The sequence below is a fragment of the Nicotiana attenuata genome, unplaced genomic scaffold (assembly GCF_001879085.1).
Source record: "Nicotiana attenuata strain UT unplaced genomic scaffold, NIATTr2, whole genome shotgun sequence".
NCBI lineage: Eukaryota > Viridiplantae > Streptophyta > Magnoliopsida > Solanales > Solanaceae > Nicotiana > Nicotiana attenuata.
Window position 1 is genome coordinate 626,738 of NW_017670344.1, and position 25,072 is coordinate 651,809.

General features: G+C 41.3%; 1 protein-coding gene across 1 annotated transcript; it reads left to right on the forward strand.

The window, feature by feature from the left end:
* Positions 1-1,169: 1,169 nt before the first annotated feature.
* On the forward strand, positions 1,170-1,895 carry LOC109238143 (uncharacterized mitochondrial protein AtMg00810-like). The gene has a single exon (XM_019404578.1). It carries the CDS (start codon positions 1,170-1,172, stop codon positions 1,893-1,895), a length of 726 nt encoding a protein of 241 aa, XP_019260123.1.
* Positions 1,896-25,072: the final 23,177 nt, after the last annotated feature.

Here is a 25,072-nt window from a genome sequence, read left to right on the forward strand (position 1 = left end):
CAGAAAGGGGATAAGTTCAGTCCTAGGGAAGTTCCAGCAGTTCACATGGGTTATTCATCTTCTCAAAAGGACTATACCCTCTATGATTTACATTCTAAGGGCTTCTTTGTTAGTACAGATTCTATTTTCAAAGAAGACATATTTCCTTTTAAACACATGCAAGTTGGAACTTCTCCCTTGTTTCCTATACTGGAGTTCACAGATGCATCAATTGAAAAGAGTACTAGCCATCCTACAAATTTACCTGTTTCTGATGCCCAACACCAGTCTAATCTCTCTAGTCCTATCTATGATGAATATTCTGAACCAACTCCTTTTACTCCTCGTCCTGCACCCTCAGTCTCTCATGAAGGTCTCAGAAGATCCTCTAGGCCTTCAAAACCTCCTATGATTATGTAGTTCAACCCATAAAATCCACTTGTCCCTATCTTGTATCACAACATGTCTCTTACAATCAACTCTCTTCAGAGTACAGGGCTTCTCTTGCTGTATATTCAGCTATTGTTGAACCCAGCACATTCAAAGAAGCAAGTGCTGATCCTAAGTGGGTTAAAGCTATGCAGGCTGAGATTTCAGCATTACAAGACAATAACACCTGGTCCTTGGTTGATTTGCCTCAAGGGAAGGTTCCTATAGGGTGTAAGTGGGTTTTCAAGGTTAAGTACAAGTCTAATGGTGAGGTGAAAAGATATAAGGCTAGACTAGTAGCCAAAGGTTACAGTCAACAAGAAGGCCTGGACTATACAGAGACATTCTCCCCCGTAGCCAAGATGGTCACAGTAAGGGCTGTGGTTGCACTAGCTGCTGCATCTGGTTGGTACATTTTTCAGATGGATGTTCATAATGCTTTCCTGCAGGGTGACCTTCAAGAAAAGGTCTATATGCAAGTTCCTGATGGCTTTTCGAGCTAGAGGGAGACTCAAAAGGTTTGTAAACTACATAAGTTTTTGTATGGTTTGAAGCAAGCAGCTAGGCAGTGGAATCTTAAGCTAACAGAGGCACTCCTAGACATGGATTTTACTCAAAGCCACTATGAGTATTCCCTCTTCACCTAAAGAATAGGAGCTGATCTTGTAGTCATCCTAGTCTATGTGGATGATTTGTTGGTAACTGGTAGCAACTTGCTTCTTATTCAGCAAGTCAGAAAAGATTTGTAGGAGAAGTTTAAGATGAAGGATCTAGGGAAGCTAAAGTATTTCCTTGGCATTGAGTTCTCAAGGTCTCAAAAGGGTATCTTAATGTATCAAACGAAATATGCCCTAGAATTGGTGTCTGAACTTGGCTTAGCAGGAGGAAAACCAGCCTATACACCTCTTGAGTTCAATCAAAAACTTACCTCTGTTGAGTTTGATCAAATAGTGAAAAACAGTGACTCTGAAGATGTGCAACTTGAAGAGAAGGGAAATTATCAAAGACTAGTTGGGAGGCTCCTGTACCTAAAAATGACAAGACCAGATATAGCCTTTGTTGTTCAAGTACTCAGTCAGTATATGCATGCACCTAAGACCTCTCACATGGAAGCTGCAAAGAGAGTAGTGAGATATATCAAGTCTACACCTGGACTTGGTCTGTTCATGCCAACAGGAAGGTGTAACAACCTAATAGCCTATTGTGATCCAGATTGGGGAGCTTATGTTGAGTCTAGGAGGTCAATCACAGGGTATGTGGTTAAATTTGGAGATGCACTGATTTCTTGGAAGTCAAAGAAACAAGGGACAGTATCTAGAAGCTCAGCTGAAGTAGAGTTCAGAAGCATGACAACTACAGTAGCTGAAATTGTGTGGTTGGTTGGACTTTTCAAAGAGTTAGGAGTGGACATTTCTCTGCCTGTGCCTCTAAACTATGACAGCAAGGCAGCAATCCAAATTGCTGCACATCCTATATTTCATGAATGAACTAAACACATAGATATTGACTGTCATTTTGTAAGGGAAAAACTAGTACAAAGGCTTATTCAAACTCAGCATATGGGTACAACAGAACAATTAGCAGATGTGCTGACAAAGGCCTTGTGCAAACCACAGCATGAATACTTACTAAGCAAGCTGGGAATGAATAATGTATTTCATTCCTCAGCTTGAGGGGGAGTATTGAGAGATGCAGACTCCACCTATTTAACTAAACTACAGTTAGTAGAGTAGTTAGTTTTACACTATACTATAGTTAATAGTTGGGTTAGTTACAACTAACAAGTGTATAAATAATAGCTTAGTCTTAGCTCAATGTAACAGTGAGTATTTTTCACAGCATAATGAAGTAACTGATTGCTTCTGCTTCTTCTCATTTCTTCTTCTTCTCATATCTCTTCTCCTGTAACCGCCATATCTGAAGCTTCTTGTCAATACTCAACGTTCAAACTTAGTTATGGATAATAATCGAGCCCAATCACGTTCTAATGTTGCAAAAGATTTTTCCTTTTCTTCTTACCATTTTAAATTTAAGTAAAATAAGTTGGAGCTAAGTTATTGCAAGATACCCCTAGCCTGAATTAGAAGTAAAACTTTATTCTTATCGAATATTTAGATCAAATCAGAATAATTAATTAAGATAAAGCGAAAAAAATTGGATTGATTAGGGGAGCATTTATGCGCTTCTTTCTTAGTTGATTAGATCATTGCATTTTATATACAGACTGAATAGCGGTACATGGAAGAAAACAATAATTTTAGCATTCCATCAAGTTCCATAACTTAAATGTTCACTAAAATTAGAGACATTCTTGAATTAGAAATGGTCAAACCTAAGGGGTAGACTGTAACCCATCCAAACTTAAATGTTTGTTTAAGGCATGCGCGGTAAGTTTATGAGTAGTGAGTGGTGGGCCTTTGCCCAACAATTGAGGGCCTATTTGATAATGGGCTGACATGTTCCATATGCATATATGCTGCACATATTTTCATTTAAAACGTGAAATAAATAAGACATTCATGTTGAGATAGCCACATTTCTTGGCAAGAACAACTTGATAAATTGACAATTGAACCATTGGCTACTTCATCAAAGCCAAGGGAGATTCTTGTCAATTGTCAGGTTCATGTCACATTATTGAATTAACGTATAATATGATGATTTTCAAGATTGGAATTTCACAAGATGTAGAATTTTTATAATATGCATCCTATAAGAATTTTTGTTTGAGTTATAAGAATATTCGGACACACATTATTCGCAAATAATAATGTTTGTTTTTCATATTTATCCATTATTCACTTTTAAATGGTAAATTTTTAAGCTAATTTTTTTTTTGAGAATCACGACTGAAGTAATGTTTCAGTCATAAAAGTTTAACTTCATCTCCAAATAAAATTCATGTCAAACATGATTTTATCTTTTTTCCAATTTCAACTTTATCTTCAAACAATTATTTTTCAAAGTTCAACCAACTATCTTTTAACTTAAAATGGATAATTAATATATTTGTAAATAACAATCGTAAAATAAATTTCTTGTTTGTTGATTAATTTATTTTTTCAATTGTAAAGCTAAAAGATATTTTCAAACCTCTAATATATGCATATTCCAAATATTAGGAGTACTATTATTTATATATATTAAAAAAAAGGCTAAATGCGAAAAAAACTGACACAATGATGACACCAACAGTATATCTCTATAATTTCCTTCTCTATCATTTGTTTCCTTTTTTATTTTTCAAACTTCCTTTCTTTTCTTTTGCTTTGTGAATTTTTGCAGCTACGAACAAAATATTAATCTTTGTCAATTTATCAACCTTGAAAAAGAAATAAGAAAGAACTTTGATATGAAGCTTACGGTATCATAAAGTCAAAAATAGAAATCATAAAAACATAAAGATTGTCAAGAAATAAATTGCAAAATTTATGTGCCAAATAACACCTTTTTTTTGTTGAAAGACTTAAATATTGTCAATTCAAATCAAATCTATTGCACTCTCCCATCAAATTGTTGAAAAACTAATTCAAAGTTCTAGTAGAAAACCTTAATTGTTTAGGATTTAGTTTATTTAATTCATGTCTAAATAGGATTTGTAGTCAGAATTAATATAGGAATATGTTGTCTATTTATAGTTAAAATAGGTTTCATACTATTATAAATAGGATATTGATAGCTTATTTTATCCGATGAGATTTGTGAGGAGAATTGTAGAGATCTTTCAGAGGCTTATAATAAAATATTTTTCCATAAAAATTGAACAAATACTTTTAAATTCTTCAAGAAACCTTTAAAATTATTTATCAAGTCAATAAAAGTAACTTATCTCAAGAAAATAAATATAAATAAAACGTTTCTTCCTTGAGCTATACTGCCTCTTTTGAACCAAAATAATAGTGACCGATAAATAATATTATTAGTATGTAACTATTAAACAACATCCATGTTTCTACCACTAATTGCATAAACCTTATCGCTGAATAGTACAAATATTAAAAATATAATCTAAAATAGTAAGATTGTACAAGAGAATTTTAATGAACTATGAAAGAAAGGTAGGCAATGTATTTCAAGGATACTATTTTGATAATAGTAATTTTCCCACATTGGGTAAATATTTAACGGAAATTCGATACTCAAAATGCTGTATGTCAGCATTTAAATTTTATCGGCTTAAATCCATAAAATAATTTGGATTATATAAAATTCAAAATATTAGTCCAAACAAATATTGTTGCTAGTAAATTAGGCTAATTCGTTAAATCCAATATATATATATGTTGGGCTAGTCCATTTCATTGGACTACAAATTAAATGATAGGCCCACTCCATTAGCCCAAGGTCCAAATAGCTATTAGCCCATCTTAAAGTCCATGCTCATGCCACGTGTCAAGTGATGTGGCAATCCAAGTCAAAAGAACGAGCCAATAAAATCATGCCACGTGTCAAATGATGTGGCAATCCTAACCAAATAAATGAGCCAATGAAATCGTGCTACGTGTCAAGAAGGGTGGCAATCCAAGTCAAATCAACAACCAATAGAGTTGTGCCAAGTGTCTAGATGTTATTGATCAGTTCAAACGGACTGATCAAATCGCAGAGCCACACCACTCCCTACAACTATAAAGAGAGGTCTTCATAAAGCTAGAAGACACCAGAAGTGATAACAAGAAGCAAGAAGAGAGCTCGTGGATCAAACACCGCAGATTTCTCTACAAGCTACAAGTTCAATCACTCAGGCACTCAAGCTACAAGTTCAAGTTCAAGTTCAAGATCAAGAACGAAGCAAATCAAATACTAAGGCGTTCAAGATCAAATTACTTGTTCGTGATCAAATCCATATTCAAGTTCAAGAAGAATATTCAAGACCAAGCTTTACAAGCTCTTGAATAAAATCAAAGTCAAGCTCATCAAGATAGTTTATATTCTTGAAGAATCATAGGAATACCATAGAGATTGTAATACTTTCATTTATTGAAATCAAATACTACATTTGTTGCACAATTTTCTAGTCTTGATTAGTTATTTTTCTCGACGCAAAAATTTGTTGTTACAAATTTCTAGCACGCCCTGTGGGACAGATTCCAAGTTTCTGGCACGCTCAGTGCGACAAATTTCTGGCACGCCTGAAATGGCTCCTAAGAAGATCAACTTCAAACTCACTACTGCTAAGACTACAGATTCCAAGTTTTCCTCTGATGTTGAAAACTTGCTGGAAGCTACTATGAAAAGCGTAGGATCAGTCACTAGGAACAAAGCAAACTTGCTGGAACAACAAGTATTCAAATGCCGTCTGCAACAGTTCCTATCTTTGATTTTCGATCCTCAAAGGGGGAAAGATCATTTCCAACTGAATTGGAAGAAGGAGCGATCATTGCTGAAATTGTTGAAAAGACATTGACTCTACTTAGCCCGTCTAGATCTAAGAATCTCATCACACAAGATGATGATGATGTCTTGATCACTAGATCTGGCTCCAATCACTCCACGTGAGTTGTTCCACTCAAAGTATGGTATAAGAGGAAATCCATGCTTTGCTCCACCATCCACAATGGTTGTCCAAGCAATGGTGACTAACACTTCAACTGTTGAAGAACAACTCGCAAATTTAACAAAGGCAACTGAAGGGTTAACGAAGCATATGCCAGATCAAGATAATCAAATTATCAAGCTGATAGATAGAGTTGAAAGTATGATGGAGGGGGATTCAAGTCATGCCCCTGGAAAGCTCCCTATGATGCAAGATAAAGGAGACGCATCTGCAAGGCAGATAACGACTCCTAAAGAACTTCAGATTTCATCTGAAAAGCTTATTCCCATTGACTAATTGAAAGACTTCATCTTGGGAACCATCAAAGATAAGTACGATGTTTCTGCTAAGTCTTCACTCGCATATGCGAAGCCATACACTGCGAGAATTGATAGTTTGAAGATGCATGCAGGTAATCAACCCCCAAAATTTCAACAATTTGATGGTAAACGTAATCCAAAGCAACACATTGCACATTACGTCGAAACTTGTAATAATCCAGGAACCTATGGAGATTACCTTGTCAAGTAGTTTGTTCATTCCTTAAAGGAAAATGCTTTTTACTGGTACACTGACCTCGAGGCTAGTGTCACGACCCAATTCTATTATAGGCCGTGATGGCGCCCAGTGCCGTTGCTAGGCAAGCTAACAGTGAACTAACCTCGTGCTTTCCCTTTTTTAATAGATTTACAAGGAATTAAGCTTTCCTTAATTTGAATCATTTAAGAAATAACATATTTAAAATAAATAAATCGAAATCAGCTGAGTGCAATCATAACCATAGAAATAAACCCAAACCATAAGTCTACTAGTGAGTGTGTGCCAAGACCTGGTGTCACAAGTGTATGAGAAACTAGTAGAATATACAAAAGAATACTAGTCTACTGTTTGAAGTGAAATAGATAGAAAATACAAGCAAAAGAAAGACTCCGGCTGCTACAGAACGGGCTCAGAAGGGCAACTCACTGCGAAGTCTCAAAAATCAGGGATGCGCGCCGGACTGGTATCCAGATGCACCTGCCTCAGATCCTGCACATTTAGTGCAGAAGTGTAGCGTGAGTACATAAATAATATGTACCAGTAAGTATCCAGTCTAACCTCGAAGAAGTAGTGACGAGGGGTCGACTTTGACACTTATTATGGGCCAACAATGACATGTCAAAATATAACTAAACATGGATTACATAAATATAGTTGAAAGCTAAATCACAGGAAAACAATAGGCAATCTTCTCATTAATAATAAATTCCAAGTTTGTTTCCATCATTTAACAATTTATATCTCAAGCCGATGAAGCAATATAAATATTTAATTAGTTCCAAAGATTTATTTTATATATATATATATATATATATATATATATATATATGCCAAGGTCGTACGGCCCGATCTAACATAATATATTTAAACTGTGCACTGCCGAGGGTCGAACGACATGAACCATAGATGCATCTATCTGCTACCTAGGCATTCGGCCCGCTCCACAAGAAGAGATAGTACATTTAAAAAACCAATTCAAGATTTATTAAGGGGCAAATATTCAAAGAAATACCAATTCTCTTTAACGGTCAAGTAAATGAAGTTTTACCTTTTACAATTCCTTTATGAGGTTTCAACATGATTTAAGCAATTAAATTAACAAGTAGGGTGCAAACATCGCAAGTATAATATAATTTGGGTCCTAAACTACCCGGACATAAGCATAATTAGTAGCTACTTACGGACTCTCGTTACCTCGTGCCTACGTAGCCCCCACAAATGGAAGCACATATTAAATCAATTCACCTATGGGGTTAATTTCCTCTTACAAGGTTAGAAAAGAGACTTACCTCGTCTCAAAGCCTACTTTCCAATCGAAGTTATGCTCAAACCCTCAATTCGGTACCGAACAACCCAAAACTAATCAAATGGTATATAAATTAATCAATACATGTTCGCAAGTTCCAATTCCAACTATTTAAGTGATTATCCAACCCCAAATGTAGGATTCCTAAAATTCACCCCCGGGCCCATGTGCCCGGATTCCGAAAATTTTCGTAGAAAGGTTTTACTCATAACCTCATGAACTTAAATATATGATTTTCACTAGATTCCATAACAAATTTTGTGGTTAAATCCTATTTTTATCAAAACCCTAAGTTTTTACCTAAACCCATGATTTCCACTAATTTACATATTATAATCTACCCATAAACTATGTATTTAACCACATTTGGTAGGAATTACTTACCTCAATTAGTTGATGAAAATCCCTCTCTAACCAGCTCAAAAATCGCCCCCAAGAAGTGTAAGAAATGAGCAAAAATGCCTAAGTCCCGTATTAAAAAAAGTGGTCTGCCTTCCGCGATTTTTTCACCTGCGGTGCTATTACCGCACCTGCGGTTCCGCTTCTGCGGACCAAGGCCAAGATGCCTCCTCTCGCTTCTTCGCTCAGGCGATCGTGCCTGCGGACCTCCACCGGCGGCAAAAGGTGCACACCTGAGACAATGCCCGTTCCTACGATGACTGCCTTCGTACCTGCGCCTTCGCAGGTGTGGTCTCTTGATTGCTTATGCGGTCGCTGGACTCCCTTAGCTGGTCCGCTTCTACGGCTCATGGATCGCATCTACAGTTGGACAAGCGTAGGTGCATTTACACCAGAAGCTGTTGCTTTAGAATTTTCCCTCAAGCCAAAATTGATCCAAGCCTCGTCCGTTTAACACCCGGGGCCCCGCCCGAACATACCAACAAGTTTGGAATCATAAAACGGACTCGCTCAAACTCTCGGAATGCACAATACAACATCAAAACTAAGAATCACACCCCAAACCAATTGAATCAAAAATATGAACTTCAAGTTCTTCAATTTACTCCCAATGCGCCGAAACGTACTTAAACTCTTTTGAATGACACCAAATTTTGCGTGCAAGTCTTAAATGACATGAGGAACTATTCCCAGTCAAATCCCATTTGGACCTTGATATCACCAAAACCTACTCCAAACTAAATTTAAAGAACTTCAAAAACCTTCAAAGAACCAACTTTCACTATTAGGCGCCAAAACATTCCTGGGTCATCCAAAACCCGATATGAACATACGCCCAAGTCCGAAATTATCATACAAACCTATTGGAACCATCAAATCCCAATTCTGAGGTTTTGTGCTCAAAATGTTGACCGAAGTCAAACTTAGCCCTTTTAGCCAACCTTAAGGAACAAAATGCTCTGATTTCAACCCGAACCCTTCCAAATCTCGAACTAACCATACCCTCAAGTCATAAAAAAGTAAAAGCATGTACGGGAAGTAATATTTAGGGGGACGGGGTTCTATAAAGAAAAATGACCGGTTAGGTTGTTACACCTAGTTTCATCGATTGTTGGGAGCAACTTGAACATGAATTTCTCATTCGCTTCTATAGCACAAGGCACATTGTTAGTATGGTTGAACTCACAAACATGTGTCAATGGAAGGATGAATCCGTTGCTGATTTCATCAATCGATGGAGAAATGCGAGCCTCAATTGTAAAGATAGACTTAGTGAAGCCTCTGGAATAGAAATGTGTATCCAAGGAATGCATTGGGGACTTCACTACATCCTATAGGGTATCAGGCCTAAGTCTTTGGAAGAATTGGCTACATGTGCTCATGATATGGAGCTAAGTATGTATTCAAGTGGAAATCAAGAGGGACAAACAAAAAATAAAGAAAGGAGGCACGTTTGTGTGCAAAGTTTGAGGTTATTTGGACGTGATTTGATAGGTTTCAGCATTGTTTGTAGAAGTTGGAATTCCCTTAGATCATTATGCTTGAATTTGTGTGCGATTCCTATTTTTGATGTTGTTTGAGGTGATTTGAGGGCTCGACTAAGTTCATATCATGTTTTAGGACTTGTTGGTATGTGTGGTTGAGGTCCCGGGGGCCTCGGGTTGATTTTGGATGGTTAACGAATCGAAAATGGAAGTTAGTGCATTGCTGAAGCAGGAGCTCTTCAAGTGTGATCGCACCTGCGAGGGATTAGCCGCAGGTGCGATGCCGCAAATGCAACTGGATTTGTGCAGGAACGGAGCTGGGTTTGCCCGGGCAGGGTATAGGTGCGAGGGGTTAACCGCATCTGCGAGCGAGGCTCCGCAGATGCGGAGATGAGGGGGGAGTCTATTTCGCACAAGCGCCTCCGTAGGTGCGGAACCTGTAGTGTAGATGAGGGCCTGGAGGATTTAAGTGATTTGCGCAAAAGCGGAGGATTGTACCGCAGAAGCTATTCCGCAGGTGCGGTTAATTAGCGCATGTGTGAAAAGCCCGGGAGTGTCTTATAAGCAAGGGTTCCGAGATTTTTCACCATTTGTAATATTTCAAGCTCGGTCTAAGGCAATTTTGGCGAGGGTTTTCGAGGGATTCTTGAGGTAAGCCTCTTGTGCTCATTTTTATAAAATAATCTTGGTTCCCCATTGATTTTCCCATCTAGATTGTGTTGTTTTGAGGTGAAATTTGGGGGTTTGAGGCTAGGGATTTGGACAGTTGATTTGGGGGATTTGGGTGACGATTTGGTGTCGGATTTTGATAAATTTGGTATGGTTAGACTCGTGGTTAAATGGGCTTTCGGGTTTTGTGATTTTGTTGAATTTTCAGACGTGGGCCCGGGGGCCCGGCTTTGAGTCGATTTTTGGCTTTTGAATAATAACTTCATTTTTTCTTGTGGAATTGATTCCTTTAGCCCGTGTTGATTGTATTGTACTATTTTTGCTAGATTCGGGACATTTGGAGGCTGAATTGCGAGGCAAAGGTGTGTTGGAGTAGAGATACGTCAGATTGAGGTAAGTGACAGTTCTAAATCTGGTTCTGAGGGTATGAAACCCCGTATTATGTGTCTTGTGATTGGTTTGGAGGTGACACACATGCTAGGTGACGGGCGTGCACCGTAGGAATTGTGACTCGGTCCATTCTATGGAACTATGAAGTATAATAACCTGTTCTTAGCTGTATACTCTCCATGTGTTATAGAAATTTGACTACAAATCATGTTAGAAATCTTGTTTAGGCTATGTGTTGGTATTGTAGGGACCCACAGAGGCCGTGCTACATGTTGAAATTATCTACTAATTGCTGCTTGTACTCAGTCACAGTTTTACTTGCATATCATATCTTAGTCTCTATTATTCCTTGTTGATACGTTATATCATTGCTGTTTGGGCTGATTTTCATGATTTCTGAGAGCGCGAGAGACTGGAGAGGTTGGTGACTGAGTTAGGGCCTTAGTGCCGAACTGTGAGAGATATATGTATATATGTGGATTGGGTTGCACGCAGCAACGAGCCTTAGGGCTCTATATATGTGGATCAGGTTGCACGCCGCAACGAGCCTTATGGCTATATATATATTTATGGGATCGCGCTACACGCCACAACGTACTTCATTGATTTATTCCATGATTGTCTTGATATAGCACTTGGGCTGAAGGAGCCCCTCCGGAGTCTGTACACACCCCTAGTAAGCGCAGGTACCTACTGAGTGCGAGTGGTGAGTGTCGAGTGCCGAGTGCTGAGCGAATGGGAAGGCCGAGTGACTAGCCCTGAGAGGATGCTTTTGTCTTTATTATTGTTGCACTTAGCTTCCATGTATCACTGTCTTGAAATTTCTGAAAGATATTACACTCTGTTTCACTTAAACTCGTCATGAAGTAACTGATTGGACTTAAATTGTCAAACTTGAAAGCATGCCTACATTCCTATGTCGAAATATTGAAATTGAACTATAACCGTGAAGATCGTAACTACTTTCAGTTATTTATTTAGTCTTGTTACTTACTGAGTTGGTTGTACTCACGCTACACCCTGTACCTCGTGTGCAGATCTAGGTGTTTCTGGACACGGTTGGTGTTGATTCTCTGTGCAGTTGACCCTTCGGAGATGTCGAGGTAGCTGCTCGGCATTCTTGCAGACCTTATTTCTCTTTCCCTATCCTTCCACTTATTGTATTTATTCTCGGATTATGATAGATAGTATTTTCCCAGACTTGTGATATTTAGATGCTCATGTACTCAGTGACACCCCGATGTTGGGAGTTTCCGCGTTGTGTTTTGGATTTTCTATCCTGTTAATGAGAAGTTCTACTATTTAAACTATTTTAAATTCGTTTACTATTAAAAGTGTCGGAGTAAATTTGTAAATGACGCTTGTCTAGTACCACGTTAGGCGCCATCACGAATGGTTAGTTTTGGGTCGTGACAAGTTGGTATTAGAGCCTAGGTTACATAGGTCTCACGAGTCATGAGCAGATTTATTAGAGTCTTGTATATCGGTACGGAGATGTCTGTACTTATCTTTGAGAGGCTGCCGAACCCTTAGGAAACTTCACATTCTTGTATTCTGGTCGTGCAGATCTGTTGATTCCGGTAACTAATCTTCTATTATTGTACTCTCTCATAGATTGTGAGGACACATGCTACCTGGCAGGATGGACAGCCACCAGTACCACCAGCTAGGGCCGCGAGAGGGCGTGGTCGCGCTAGGGGCCGCGGTAGGGGAAGAGGTGCAACTCGTACAATAGCTAAAGCTGCACCTGCAGACCCAGCAGTCGCTCTAGCTCAGGAGCAGGTACCAGATGCAGTTGAGCCAGTGGGGCCAGCTCAGGCACAACCTCTACCCATTGTGATTCCTGGCCTTTAGGAGGCCTTGGCTCAAATTCTGATCGTGTGCACCAGTCTTGCTCAGGCGGTCTCTGCTCCGGCCGCAACAGCCCACTTCTCAGGCCGGGGGAGGTACTCAGACTCCCGCCGCCCGCACACCAGAGCAGATGATGCAGGAACTCCAGACACCGGGGGCACTACCAGCCCAGCCAGTTGCAGCTGCTTAGGCCTATGTGGTTCCTGTTATGACTGATGATGAGCACAGGAGATTAGAGAGGTTTGGGAGGATCTAGCCTCCATCTTTTAGTGGGGTAGAGTCGGAGGATGCCCAGGGTTTCTTGGACAAGTGTCAACAGATTCTTCGTACAACAGGTATTCTGGAGATCAGTGGGGGGTCTTGTTCATGACCTTTTAGTTTACTGGGGTTGCCTTCAGATGGTGGGAGGCTATGAGAGGCGCAGGCTAGTCGGTGCAACACCACTTAGATGGTCGGAGTTCTCCGTTCTCTTCTTGGAGAAGTTCGTGCCGCAGTCTCGCAGAGAGGAGCTGCGCAGACAGTGTGAGCAGTTAAGTTAGGATGGCATGTCTGTGACGCAGTACGAGATAAGGTTTGCTGAGTTGGCCCGTCATGCAGTTTGGTTGGTTGCACTGATAGGGAGAAGATAAGGAGGTTCATCGATGGCCTCACATATTAGCTGCGGTTGCTTATGACTAGGGAGAGGGTATCTGGTGCTACTTTTGACGAGGTGGTCAACATTGCTCGGTAGATAGAGATGGTCCACAGTTAGGAGTAGGGTAAGAGCGAGGCCAAAAGGCCTCGTGGGTCAGGTGGTTTCAGCGGTGTTCCTTTTTGGGAGTCAATTCTACCACGGTAGGGGTCGTCCTTATAGGAATGCTTAGATGGCTCATCTAGTTCACTGTGGTGCATTATCCGATGATGGTTCATATAGTTCTCATAAGGGTCAATCATCTCTCAGTGACCTTCCAGCTCAGAGTCCGTCCCGTGCTCCATCGGTTCAGGGTTCATCCGTGTTGGGTCCTTCTATCAGTTAAACCAATGCTCGGCGCTCCTTCAGTCCTGACCACCATTGTCAGATCGGGGTTTCTATGAGTGTGAGGAGCTAGGTCATATCAGAAGGCAGTGTCCCTGTTTCTTGGCAGGTCCAGCTCAGCAGAGGAGTCAGACTACGATTTCAGCACCAATTACTTCACCACCCGCCCGGCCAACTCGAGGTGGGGCTCAGGCAGCTAGGGCTCGCCCTAGAGGGGGAGGCCGATCAGGTGGCGGCCAAGCCCGATTCTATGCTCTTTCTACCAGACCAGATACTATTGCTTCAGACACAGTGATCACATGTATTGTCTCAGTATGCCACATGGATGCTTCTGTATTGTTGGACCCTGGTTCCACTTATTCGTATATCTCATCGTATTTTGTTCATTATCTGGATATGCCTCGTGAGTCCTTAGTTTCATATGTTCATGTATCTATGCTAGTGGGAAATACTATTGTTGTGGACTGTGTATACTGGTCATGTGTAGTGACTATTAGGGGATTGGAGACTAGAGTAGATCTCTTGCTACTTAGTATGGTTGATTTTGACGTGACCTTGGGTATGTATTGTTGTCTCCATGTCATGATATTTTGGATTGTCACGCTAAGACCGTAACGTTGGCGATGCCGGGGTTACCAAGGATTGAGTGGAGAGTTTCTCTGGACTATGTTCCCAGCAGAGTGATTTCATACTTGAAGGCCCAGTGGATGGTTGGGAAGGGGTGTTTATCTTATTTGGCCTTTGTGAGGGATGCTCGTGCTGATGCTCCCACTTTTGATTCGGTTCTGGTGGTGTGAGATTTTCTAGATGTGTTTGATGTAGACCTACCGGGCATGCCGTCCGAAAGGAATATTGATTTCGGTATTGACTTGGTGCCGGACACTCAGCCTATTTCTATTTCTCCGTACCATATGGGACCGGCTGAGTTGAAGGAATTGAAGGAGCAGCTTTAGGAACTCCTTGATAAGGGATTTATGAGGCCTAGTGTGTCACCTTGGGGTGCACCAGTTCTGTTTGTGAAGAAGAATGATGGTACTATGAGAATGGGCATTGATCATAGGCAGTTGAACAAAGTCACAACCAAGAACAAGTATCCTTTTCCACGTATTGATGATTTGTTTGACCAGCTTCAGGGAGTGTGGGTGTTCTCTAAGATTGATTTGAGGTCTGGGTATCACCAGTTGAAGATTCGGGACTCGGATATTCTAAAGACATTATTCAGGTGGTCATTATGAGTTCCTTGTGATGTCTTTTGGGCTGACCAACGCCCAGCAGAATTCATGCATCTGATGAACATTGTATTTCAGTCTTATCTCAACTCGTTTGTCATAGTATTCAGTAATGATATCCTAGTGTACTCTCATAGCCAGGAGGAGCATGCCTAGTATTTGAGGATTGTGCTGCAGCAGTTGAAGAGGAGAAGCTTTATGCCAAGTTCTTCAAATGTGAATTTTAGCTTAGCTTAGTGGCGTTCTTGGGGAACGTGGTGTCCAGTGAGGGGATTCAGGTAGATCTAAAGAAGATAGAGGCGGTTCAGAGTTGGCCGAGACCGTCCTAAGCCATGGACATTCAGAGCTTTCTCGGCTTGGTCGGTTATTATCATCGCTTCATGGAGGGTTTCTCGTCTATTGCATCACCCTTGAACAAATTGACCCAAAAGGGTGCTCCTTTCAGGTAGTCGGATGAGTGTGAGGAGAGCTTTCAGAAGCTCAAGACTGCCTTGACCACAACTCCAGTTCTAGTTTTGCCTTCAGCTTCAGGCTCTTATACAGTGTATTGTGATGCTTCTCGGATCGGTATTGGGTGCATCTTGATGCAGGAGGGTAGAGTGATTGCTTATGCTTCGAGCCAGTTAAAGCCCCATGAGAAGAACTGCTTTGTTCATGATTTGGAGTTGGCTGCCATTGTTCCTGCATTGAAGATTTGGTGGCACTATCTCTATGGTGTGTCTTGTGAGGTATTTGCAGATCATCGGAGCCTCCAGCACTTGTTCAAACAGAAGGATCTAAATTTGAGGCAGCGAAGATGGTTGGAGCTGCTAAAGGACTATGATATTACTATTCTGTATCATCCGGGAAAGGTCAATGTAGTGGATGATACCTTGAGTAGGAAGGCTGTGAGTATGGGTAGCCTTGCATTCATTCCTGTTGGTGAGAGACCTCTTGCAGTTGATGTTCAGGCCTTGGCCAACCAGTTTGTGAGATTAGATATTTCGGAGCCCAATTGGGTTCTGGCTTGTGTGCTTTCTCGATATTCCTTATTTGATCACATCAGAGAGCGCCAGTGTGAAAGATGATCCTCATTTGCTTTCCTCAAGGACAAGGTTCAGCCTGGTGATGCCAGAGATGTTACTTTTGGAGATGATAGGGTGTTGAGGATGCAGTGCCGGATATGTGTGCCCAATATAAATGGGTTACGTGAGTTGATTCTTGAGGAGGCCACAGTTCGCGGTATTCCATTCATCCAGGTGCTGCGAAAATGTACCAGGACTTGAGGCAACACTATTGGTGGAGGAGGATGAAGAAGGATATAGTGGGGTTTGTAGCTCGGTGCCTTAACTGTCAGCAGGTGAAGTATGAGCATCAGAGACCGGGCGGATTAATCCAGAGGCTAGAGATTCCAGAATGGAAATGGGCACGGATCACCATGGATTTTGTAGTTGGGCTTCCACGGACTTCGAAGAAGTTTGATACTATTTGGGTGATTGTGGATCGGCTGACCTAGTCCGTGCACTTCATTCCTATTGGGACTACTTATTCTTCAGAGCGGTTCATTGAGATTTACATCTGCGAGATTGTTTGCCCTCACGGTGTGCCAGTGTCCATCATTTCAGATCAAGGCACGCAGTTTACATCATAGTTTTGGAGAGCCGTATAGCGGGAGTTAGGCCTCCAGGTTTAGTTGAGTACGACATTTCACCCTCAAACAGATGGAAATTTTGAGCGCACTATTTAGATATTGGAGGACATGCTACGCACTTGTGTCATTGATTTTGGGGGTTCATGGGATCAGTTTCTACTTCTCGTGGAGTTTGCCTACAACAACAGTTATCAGTCGAGCATTCAGATGGCTCTGTATGAGGCTTTGTATGGGAGACGGTGTCGATCTATAGTGGGTTGGTTTGATGCAGGTAAGGCTAGGCTATTAGGTGCTGACTTGGTTCAAGATGCATTGGACAAGGTTAAATTGATTCAGGATCGGCTTCGCACGATGCAGTCTAGGCAGAAGAGTTACGCCGGTTGGAAGGTTTGTGATGTTGCTTACATGGTTCGGGAGAAGGTTCTGCTCAAGGTTTTGCCCATGAAGGGTGTTATGAGGTTCGGGAGGAAGGGCAAGTTGAGCCCTTAGTATATTGGGCCATTTGAGGTACTTTAGAGGATTGGAGAGGTGGCTTACAAGCTTGCCTTGCCACCTAGTTTGTCAGGTGTGCATCCAATATTTCTATGCTCCGGAAGTATGTCGGCGATCCGTCTCATGTTTTGGATTTTAGCATGGTTCAGTTAGGTGGTGATTTGACTTATGATGTGGAGCCGATGGCCATTCTGGATCGTCAGATTTGAAAGTTAAGGTCAAAGGATATAGCTTTAGTAAAGGTGCAGTGGAGAGGTCAGCCAGTTGAGGAGGCTACTTGGGAGACCAAGTGGGAGGTGCGGAGCAGATATCCACACCTATTTGAGACTCCAGGTACGTTTCTAGACTCGTTCGAGGATGAACGTTTGTTTAAGAGGGGGAGGATGTAACGACCCGGCCGGTCGTTTCAAGAGTTGTATCCCCGTTTTCCCATATACTGCTCATTTTGTACTTCATAGATGCTATTTGACTTGCCGGGTTAGTCAGTTCGAGTCCGGAGATATTTTAGAATGAATTGAGACACTTAGTCTCAAGGTTGGAAGTTTAAGTTAAAATAGTTAATCGGAGGCTGACTTATGTGTAAACGACTCCGGAATGGAGTTTTGATGGTTTTGTTAGGTCCGTCGGGTTATTTCATACTTAGAAGCGTGTTCGGATTGTGATTTGGAGGTCCATAGTAAAATTAGGCTTGAAATGGCAAAAGTTGGAAATTTGGAAAGTTTGACCAGGAGTGGACCTTTGATATCGGTGTCGGATTGGGGGGTTCGGCAGTTGGAGTAGGTCCGTGGTGTCATTTGTGACTTGTGTGCAAAATTTGAGGTCATTTGGACATGATTTGATAGGTTTCGGCGTTGCTTGTAGAAGTTGGAATTTCCTTAGTTCATTATGCTTGAATCTATGTGCGATTCATGTTTTTGATTTTGTTTGAGGTGATTTGAGGGCTTGACTAAGTTTCTATCTTGTTTTAGGACTTGTTGGAATTTTGGTTGATGTCTCGGGGACCTCGGGTTGATTTCGGATGGTTAACGGATCGAAAATGGAAGTTAGTGCATTGTTGAAGTAGGAGCTCTTCTGGTGTGATCGCACCTCCGAGGGATTGGCCGCAGGTGTGATGCCGCAGATGCAGATAACTTTTGTAGGAGCAAAGCTGGGTTTGCCTGCGTAGGGTGCAAGTGAGGGGTTAACCGCATTTACGAGCCCGCATGTGTGAGCGAGGCTCCGCAGTTGCGGAGTTGAGGGGGGAGTCTGTTTCCGTAAAAGCGGATAGAAGGCCGCAGAAGCGCCTCTGCAGGTGCGGAACCTGTAGTGCAGATGCGGACCTGGAGGATTTAAGTGATTTGCGTAGAAGCGGTTCCGCAGGTGCGGTTAATTGGCCGCAGGTGCGAAAAGCCTAGCAGTGTCTTATAAGCGAGGGTTCGGAGATTTTTCACCATTTGTAACATTTCAAGCTCGGTCTAAGGCAATTTTTGCGAGGGTTTTCGAGGGGATTCTTGAGGTAAGCCTCTTGTGCTCATTTTTATAAAATAATCTTGGTTCCCCATTGATTTTCCCATCTAGATTGTGTTCTTTTGAGGTGAAATTTGGGGGTTTGAGGCTAGGGATTTGGAGAGTTGATTTGGGGGATTTGGGTAACGATTTAGTGTTGGATTTTGATAAATTTGGTATGGTTAGACTCGTGGTTGAATGAGCTTTCGGGTTTTGTGATTTTTGTTGGATTTCGAGACGGGAGGGGGGGGGGGGGGGGGGTAGGGGGGCTTTGCATCGATTTTGACTTTTGATTAATAACTTCGTATTTTCTTGTGGAATTGATTGCTTTAACCTGTGTTGATTGTATCATACTGTTTGTGGCTAGATTCGGGACATTTGGAGGCCGAATTGCGAGGCAAAGGTGTGTTGGTGTAGAGATTCGCTTAGATTGAGGTATGTGACAGTTCTAAATCTGGTTTTGAGGGTATGAAACCCCGTATTATGTGTCTTGTGATTGCTTTGGAGGTGACGCACATGCTAGGTGACGGGCGTGCAACTTAGGAATTGTGATAACCTGTTGTTAGCTGTATACTCTCCATGTGTTATAGAAATTTGACTGCAAATCATGTTAGAAATCTTGTTTAGGCTATGTGTTGGTACTGTAGGGACCCATAGAGGCCGTGCTACATATTGAAATTATCTGATAATTGCTGCTTGTACTCAGTCACAGTTTTACTTGCTTATCATATCTCAGTCTCTATTATTCCTTATTGATACATTATATCATTGCTGTTTGGGCTGATTTTCATGATTTCTGAAATGCCGAGAGACTGGAGAGGTTGGTGATTGAGTTGGGGCCTGATTGCTAAACTATGAGCGATATATGTATATATGTGGATCGGGTTTCACCCTGCAACGAGCCTTAGGGCTGTATATATGTGGATCGGGTTGCATGCCGCAACGAGCCTTATGGCTATATATATATTTATGGGATCGGGCTACACGCCGCAACGTGTTTCATTGATGTTACGCCCCAAACCTGAAGAGGCGTGGCCGACACCCGGTGCCATACTCGGCCCGAGTGTACCACTCTATATACCTAGTAACTCCGAGGAAGTGGAGCTTACCAACCAATATATATATATATATATATATATATATATATATATATATATATATTATATATATATATATATATATGTTGGGCTAGTCCATTTAATTGTACTACAAATTAAATGATAAGCCCACTCCATTAGCCCAAGGTCCAAATGGCTATTAACCCACCTTAAAGCCCAGGCTCATGCCACGTGTCAAGTGATGGGGCAATCCAAGTCAAAAGAACTAGTCAATAAAATCATGCCACATGTCAAATGATGTGGCAATTCAAACCAAATAAATGAGCCAATGAAATCGTGCCACGTGTCAAGAAGTGGTGGCAATCCAAGTCAAATCAACAACCAATAGAGTTGTGCCAAATGTCTAGATGGTATTGGTCAGTTCAAATGGACCAATCAAATCGCAGAGCCCCAATACTCCCTACAACTATAAATAGAGGTCTTCATAAAGCTAGAAGACACCAGAAGTGATAACAAGAAGCAAGCAGAGAGCTCGTGGATCAAATACCGCGGATTTCTCTACAAGCTACAAGTTCAAGCACTCAAGCACTCAAGCTACAAGTTCTTGTTCAAGTTCAAGATCAAGAACGAAGCCAAATCAAATACTAAGGCGTTTATGATTAAATTACTTGTTCGTGATCAGATCCAAATTCGAGTTCAGAAGAAGATTCAAGATCAAGCTTAACAAGCCCTTGAATCAAATCAAAGTCAAGCTCATCAAGATAGTTTATATTGTTGAAGAATCAGAGGAATACCATAGAGATTGTAACACTTTCATTTATTGAAATCAAATACTACAATTGTTGCGCAATTTTCTAGTCTTGATTATTTATTTTTTTCGACGCGAAAACTTATTGTTACACTGTGCCTACCAAAAAAATCAAAGTTATACCTATTAATTTCTTCTAATTTAAAAACTCACCACAATTAAAAAAGAAATTTAAGAATTGGAGTATAAGATTTAAGAAAAAAGAATGAAAATATTCTTCAACGTTGGCATAATGAGATTTTTTGATAAAATATGTTTTATGAAGTACTTTTCTGATGTATATTTTATCTACTGCATGCATAAATTAAAACTTCATGTAATATATATATATATTATATATATATTATATATATATATTATATATATATATATATATATATATATATATATATATATATATATAAATATCCAATTAATTGAATTTTGATGAAGGAATAACGACCACAACCTTTAATGATATTCCAACTTTAATTGCCAAGGTGCACTAGTTGCATTGAGCTCATTTGATGATTCCTTTATCATGTCTGCATGTACCTGGCATTGGTGGCATCTCTGGACGTACCGGATGCAGTCTGTTTTCATGGTCATCCAAAAGTATCCAGCTCTTAGTATTTTCTTGGATAGAACAAAACCATTCATATGTGGTCCACGGCATGTATCTCCTTACGTAATCTGAAAGCTTCCTTTGCGTCAACACACCTTAACAACCCCAGATCAGGAGTTCTTCTATACAGGGTCCTTCCGCTTTGGAAGAAGTGATTAGACAACCTTCGCAGAATGTGTTTCTAAGTATGGTTTGCCTGTTCTGGATATTCTCCTTTTGCCATATATTCTTTGATGTCGTGGAACCAGGGTTTTCCATCCGTTTCTTCTTCAACATGAGCACAGTAAGCCAGCTGGTTATGGATTTTCATCGTGATATGATCGATGAAATTCTTGTTTGGATGTTGTATCATTGATGATAAGGTGGCCAGTGCGTTTGCGAACTCGTTCTGGACTCTTGGAACATGTTTGAATTCTATCTTTGTGAATCTCTTCATTAGTTCTTGCACATGATACAAGTACGGTAATATCTTGGTGTTTTTCGTAGCCCATTCTCCTTGAACCTGATGTATCAAAAGATCCGAATCGCCAATTACCAGCAACTCTTGTATATTCGTATCGATGGCCAAATTGAGCCCCAAGATGCAGTCCTCATATTCTGCCATGTTGTTGGTGCATGGAAACCTAAGCTTTGGCGATACCGGGTAGTGTTGACATGTTTCTGATACCAAAACTACTCTAATACCCATTCCCTTGAAATTGGCAGCTCCGTCGAAGAACATTCTCCAACCATCGTAGGCTTCAGCAATGTCCTCTCCTACGAATGCTACTTCTTCATTAGGAAAATACATTTTTAGTAGTTCGTATTCTCCTCCCACAGGATTTTCAGCGAGATGGTCTGCCAATGCTTGTCTTTTGACTATTTCTGAGTTACATAGATGATATCGAACTCACTTAACAATATCTGCCATTTAGCTAACTTCTCGTTGGCATTGGCTTTTGAAAGATGTACTTCAGAGGGTCCATCCTGGATATGAGGTACGTGGTATAGGCACAGAAGTGATGCCTCAATTCCTGAGCTGTCCAGGTCAAGGTACAGCAAGTGCGTTCCAGTAGGGAGTATCATGCCTCATAAGGTGTGAACTTCTTGCTCAAGTAGTATATGGCTTGCTCATTTTTTCTGGTCTCGTTATGCTGTCCCGAAGCACATCCGAAAGCTCCATCAAATACAGACAAATAGAGTAGCAACGGTCTCCCAGGTTCTGGCGGGACTAGGACTGGCGGTGTAGACAGGTATTCCTTGATTTTGTCAAAATCGTTCTGACAATCCTTGGTCCAACTGGTTTCAGCATCTTTCCTTAACATTTTGAAGATGGGTTCACATATCACCGTGGACTGTGCTATGAAGCGGCTGATGTAGTTGAGGCGTCCTAGGAAGCTCATCACGTCCTTTTTGCTCTTAGGTGGTGGTAATTCCTGGATAGACTTATCTTTGGACGGGTCCAACTCGATTCCGAATGCATATTTTGCTGGGTTCAGCTTTAAATTGTTCCTCCTTAGTCTGTCAAAGAACTTCCTCAAGTTTGCTATGTGATCTGCGGCCCTCTTGGATTTGATGACATCATCAACATACACCTCTATTTCCTTGTGTATCATATCATGGAAGATGGTTTTCATGGCTCTCATGTAAGTAGCCCCAGCATTCTTTAGACCGAATGGCATCATCTTGTAGCACTATACTCCCCACGGCGTGATGAGGGCTGTTTTCTCTACATCTTCTTCATCCATCCAGATCTGGTAATAACCCGCGAAGCAATCTACAAAGGATTGGAGTTCATGCTTGGCGCAATTATCGATCAGGATGTGTATATTTAGCAGTAGAAAATCGTCCTTGGGACTTGCTCTGTTTAAATCTCGATAGTCAACACACACCCTGACTTTCCCATCTTTCTTCGGAACTGGTACAATGTTGGCTAACCAAGTTGGGTATTCAACTACCCTGAGGACTTTGGCTTTGATCTGCTTAGTGACCTTCTCTTTTATTTTTAGGCTCATGTCTGGTTTGAATTTTTTGAGTTTCTGCTTCACTGGCGGACACATTGGATTGGTAGGCAACTTATGAGGCACTATGGATGTGCTCAGACCGGTCATGTCATCATATGACCATGCGAAGATATCTTCATATTCTTTCAGGAAATGAATGTATTCTTCTTTCTCTGACGGTGATAAATGGATGCTTATGCGAGTTTCCTTGACGGTTTCTGCATCTCCCAAATTGATTTCTTCGGTTTCGTCCGGGTTGGACTTAGGTTTGTTCTCAAAATTCTCAACCTCTCTGACAATTTCCTCAGGTATTTCATCCTTTTCTTATGAGTCACTATCCTTATGTTGTGTTGTTTCATTACATGTCACAGTCATCGGTTCATCGGAAAAAGTAATAATAACGCTGTAGAAAGAAAAATGTGAAAGATAGTAATGAATAATAAATAGCAATGCATCGATTAAATTTTGAAAATATCCAAAACAAGTACGGCTCGATGACTCGAGCAATTATTTTGAAACAAAACGCGTCTTTAAAACAAAATTACTGAAAACATCTGAAATGCCTAGCATGGCTATAAAAAATAAATCAGGCTAAATGCCAAGCTACCCAAGGAATCGGCGGGCTCGGGATGGTGTGGCAGTCCAATTCCTAAGAACAACTCCCTTCTCCACATTTTGAATGGTGAGGCCTTCTTCCTCCTCCTCCTCAATTATCGCACTGCAATCCATATCCTCGTCTTCTAGGAACATGTTCCTTAGCCCAGCCAAAGCTTCTTCCTCTACAGATCCCCATATTGTATCGGCCTGATGAAAAGTCTGATCCAGATGTGGCACTGGTTGCTCGAGAGGGCAATAAGGACCACACCATGGTGGCGACCAGTCATTATACTCCTGCCAGGTGTATGGATACCCCGGCCCGAAAGTTGTGCTGTGACGCTTCAACTGTACCGGCTTGGTAATGCCCTGGAGATTCTTTCTAAGCTCTTTGCCGGGTTCATACCCAGACCATGCCGCTATGCTTTCTATTTTGTTACTCCACCACCTGTCCTTATCGATTGCGTTGACATGTTCAATGTGATGATAAGTTTCTCCGCCTAGCCTTCTTCTATTCTCGATGACCGGGATAGTTTGACTGGTGTAAATGGGGTTACATCCATCTCCGTGAATGATTACCTCCTGATGGTTCCATTCGAACTTCACGGCCTGGTGTAGCGTGGAAGCCACAACCCCAGCTGCATGTATCCAAGGTCGACTTAACAGAAGATTGTACGTAGCTGATATGTCTAGTACTTGGAACTCAACATCGAACCAAGTTGGCCCCATCTGCAGGCAAAGGTTAATCTCCCCAATCTTGGCCCTTTGAGACCCATCAAAGGCTTTCATGTTCATACTTCCTGCCCGTATCTTGTGGAAATCTTTGCCCAATCATTTCAGAGTAGTCAACGGGCAAACGTTGAGGCTTGAACCCCCATCTATTAGGACCCTGGCAATGAATTTGTCTTCAAATTGTACAGTGATATGCAGTGCCCTGTTGTGACTTAACCCTTCAGGCAGTAGTTCATCCTCGTGGAAGGTGATCTTGTGACTCTCAAGTACTTGCCCTACCATGTTGGCCATTTCTCCACTGGTGATATTGTTGGGCACGTAAGCTTCATTCAACACCTTCATCAAAGCGTTCTTATGCGCCTCTAAATTCTGCAATAGTGACAAGACGGATATCTGGGCGGGGGTTTTGTTTAAATGATCGACAACAGAATATTCCCTCGCCTGTGCTTTCCTCCAAAGATCATCCGGTCCAGTTTCAATGATAGGTTGCTTGATCCTCCCAAATTTTCGGGTGTATAGATCCTTCCAGTTCTGGTCATTTCCTATGCGGTATCAGATTCTTCCATCTTTGCTTTTCCCTTTCGCCTGGCTTCAGCAACGTAATCCCAAGGTATGGCATTGGACTTGAAAGGATGTGTGGTTGCTACTGTCACTGTGAAAGGTGTGGCCACTTCTACCTCAAATGGAACAGGTGTGGCTGCAGGTGGTGCTACCTCTACCTCAAATGGAACCGATACAGTTGCCTCAACTTCGACTGATGGCTGTATCTGTACCACAATAGGAGTGAGTGTGACTGCGGATTTAAAGTCATCGCCTTCCCGAATAAGCCCGATTGACCTCTCAAGATCCCATTCTTCATTCTT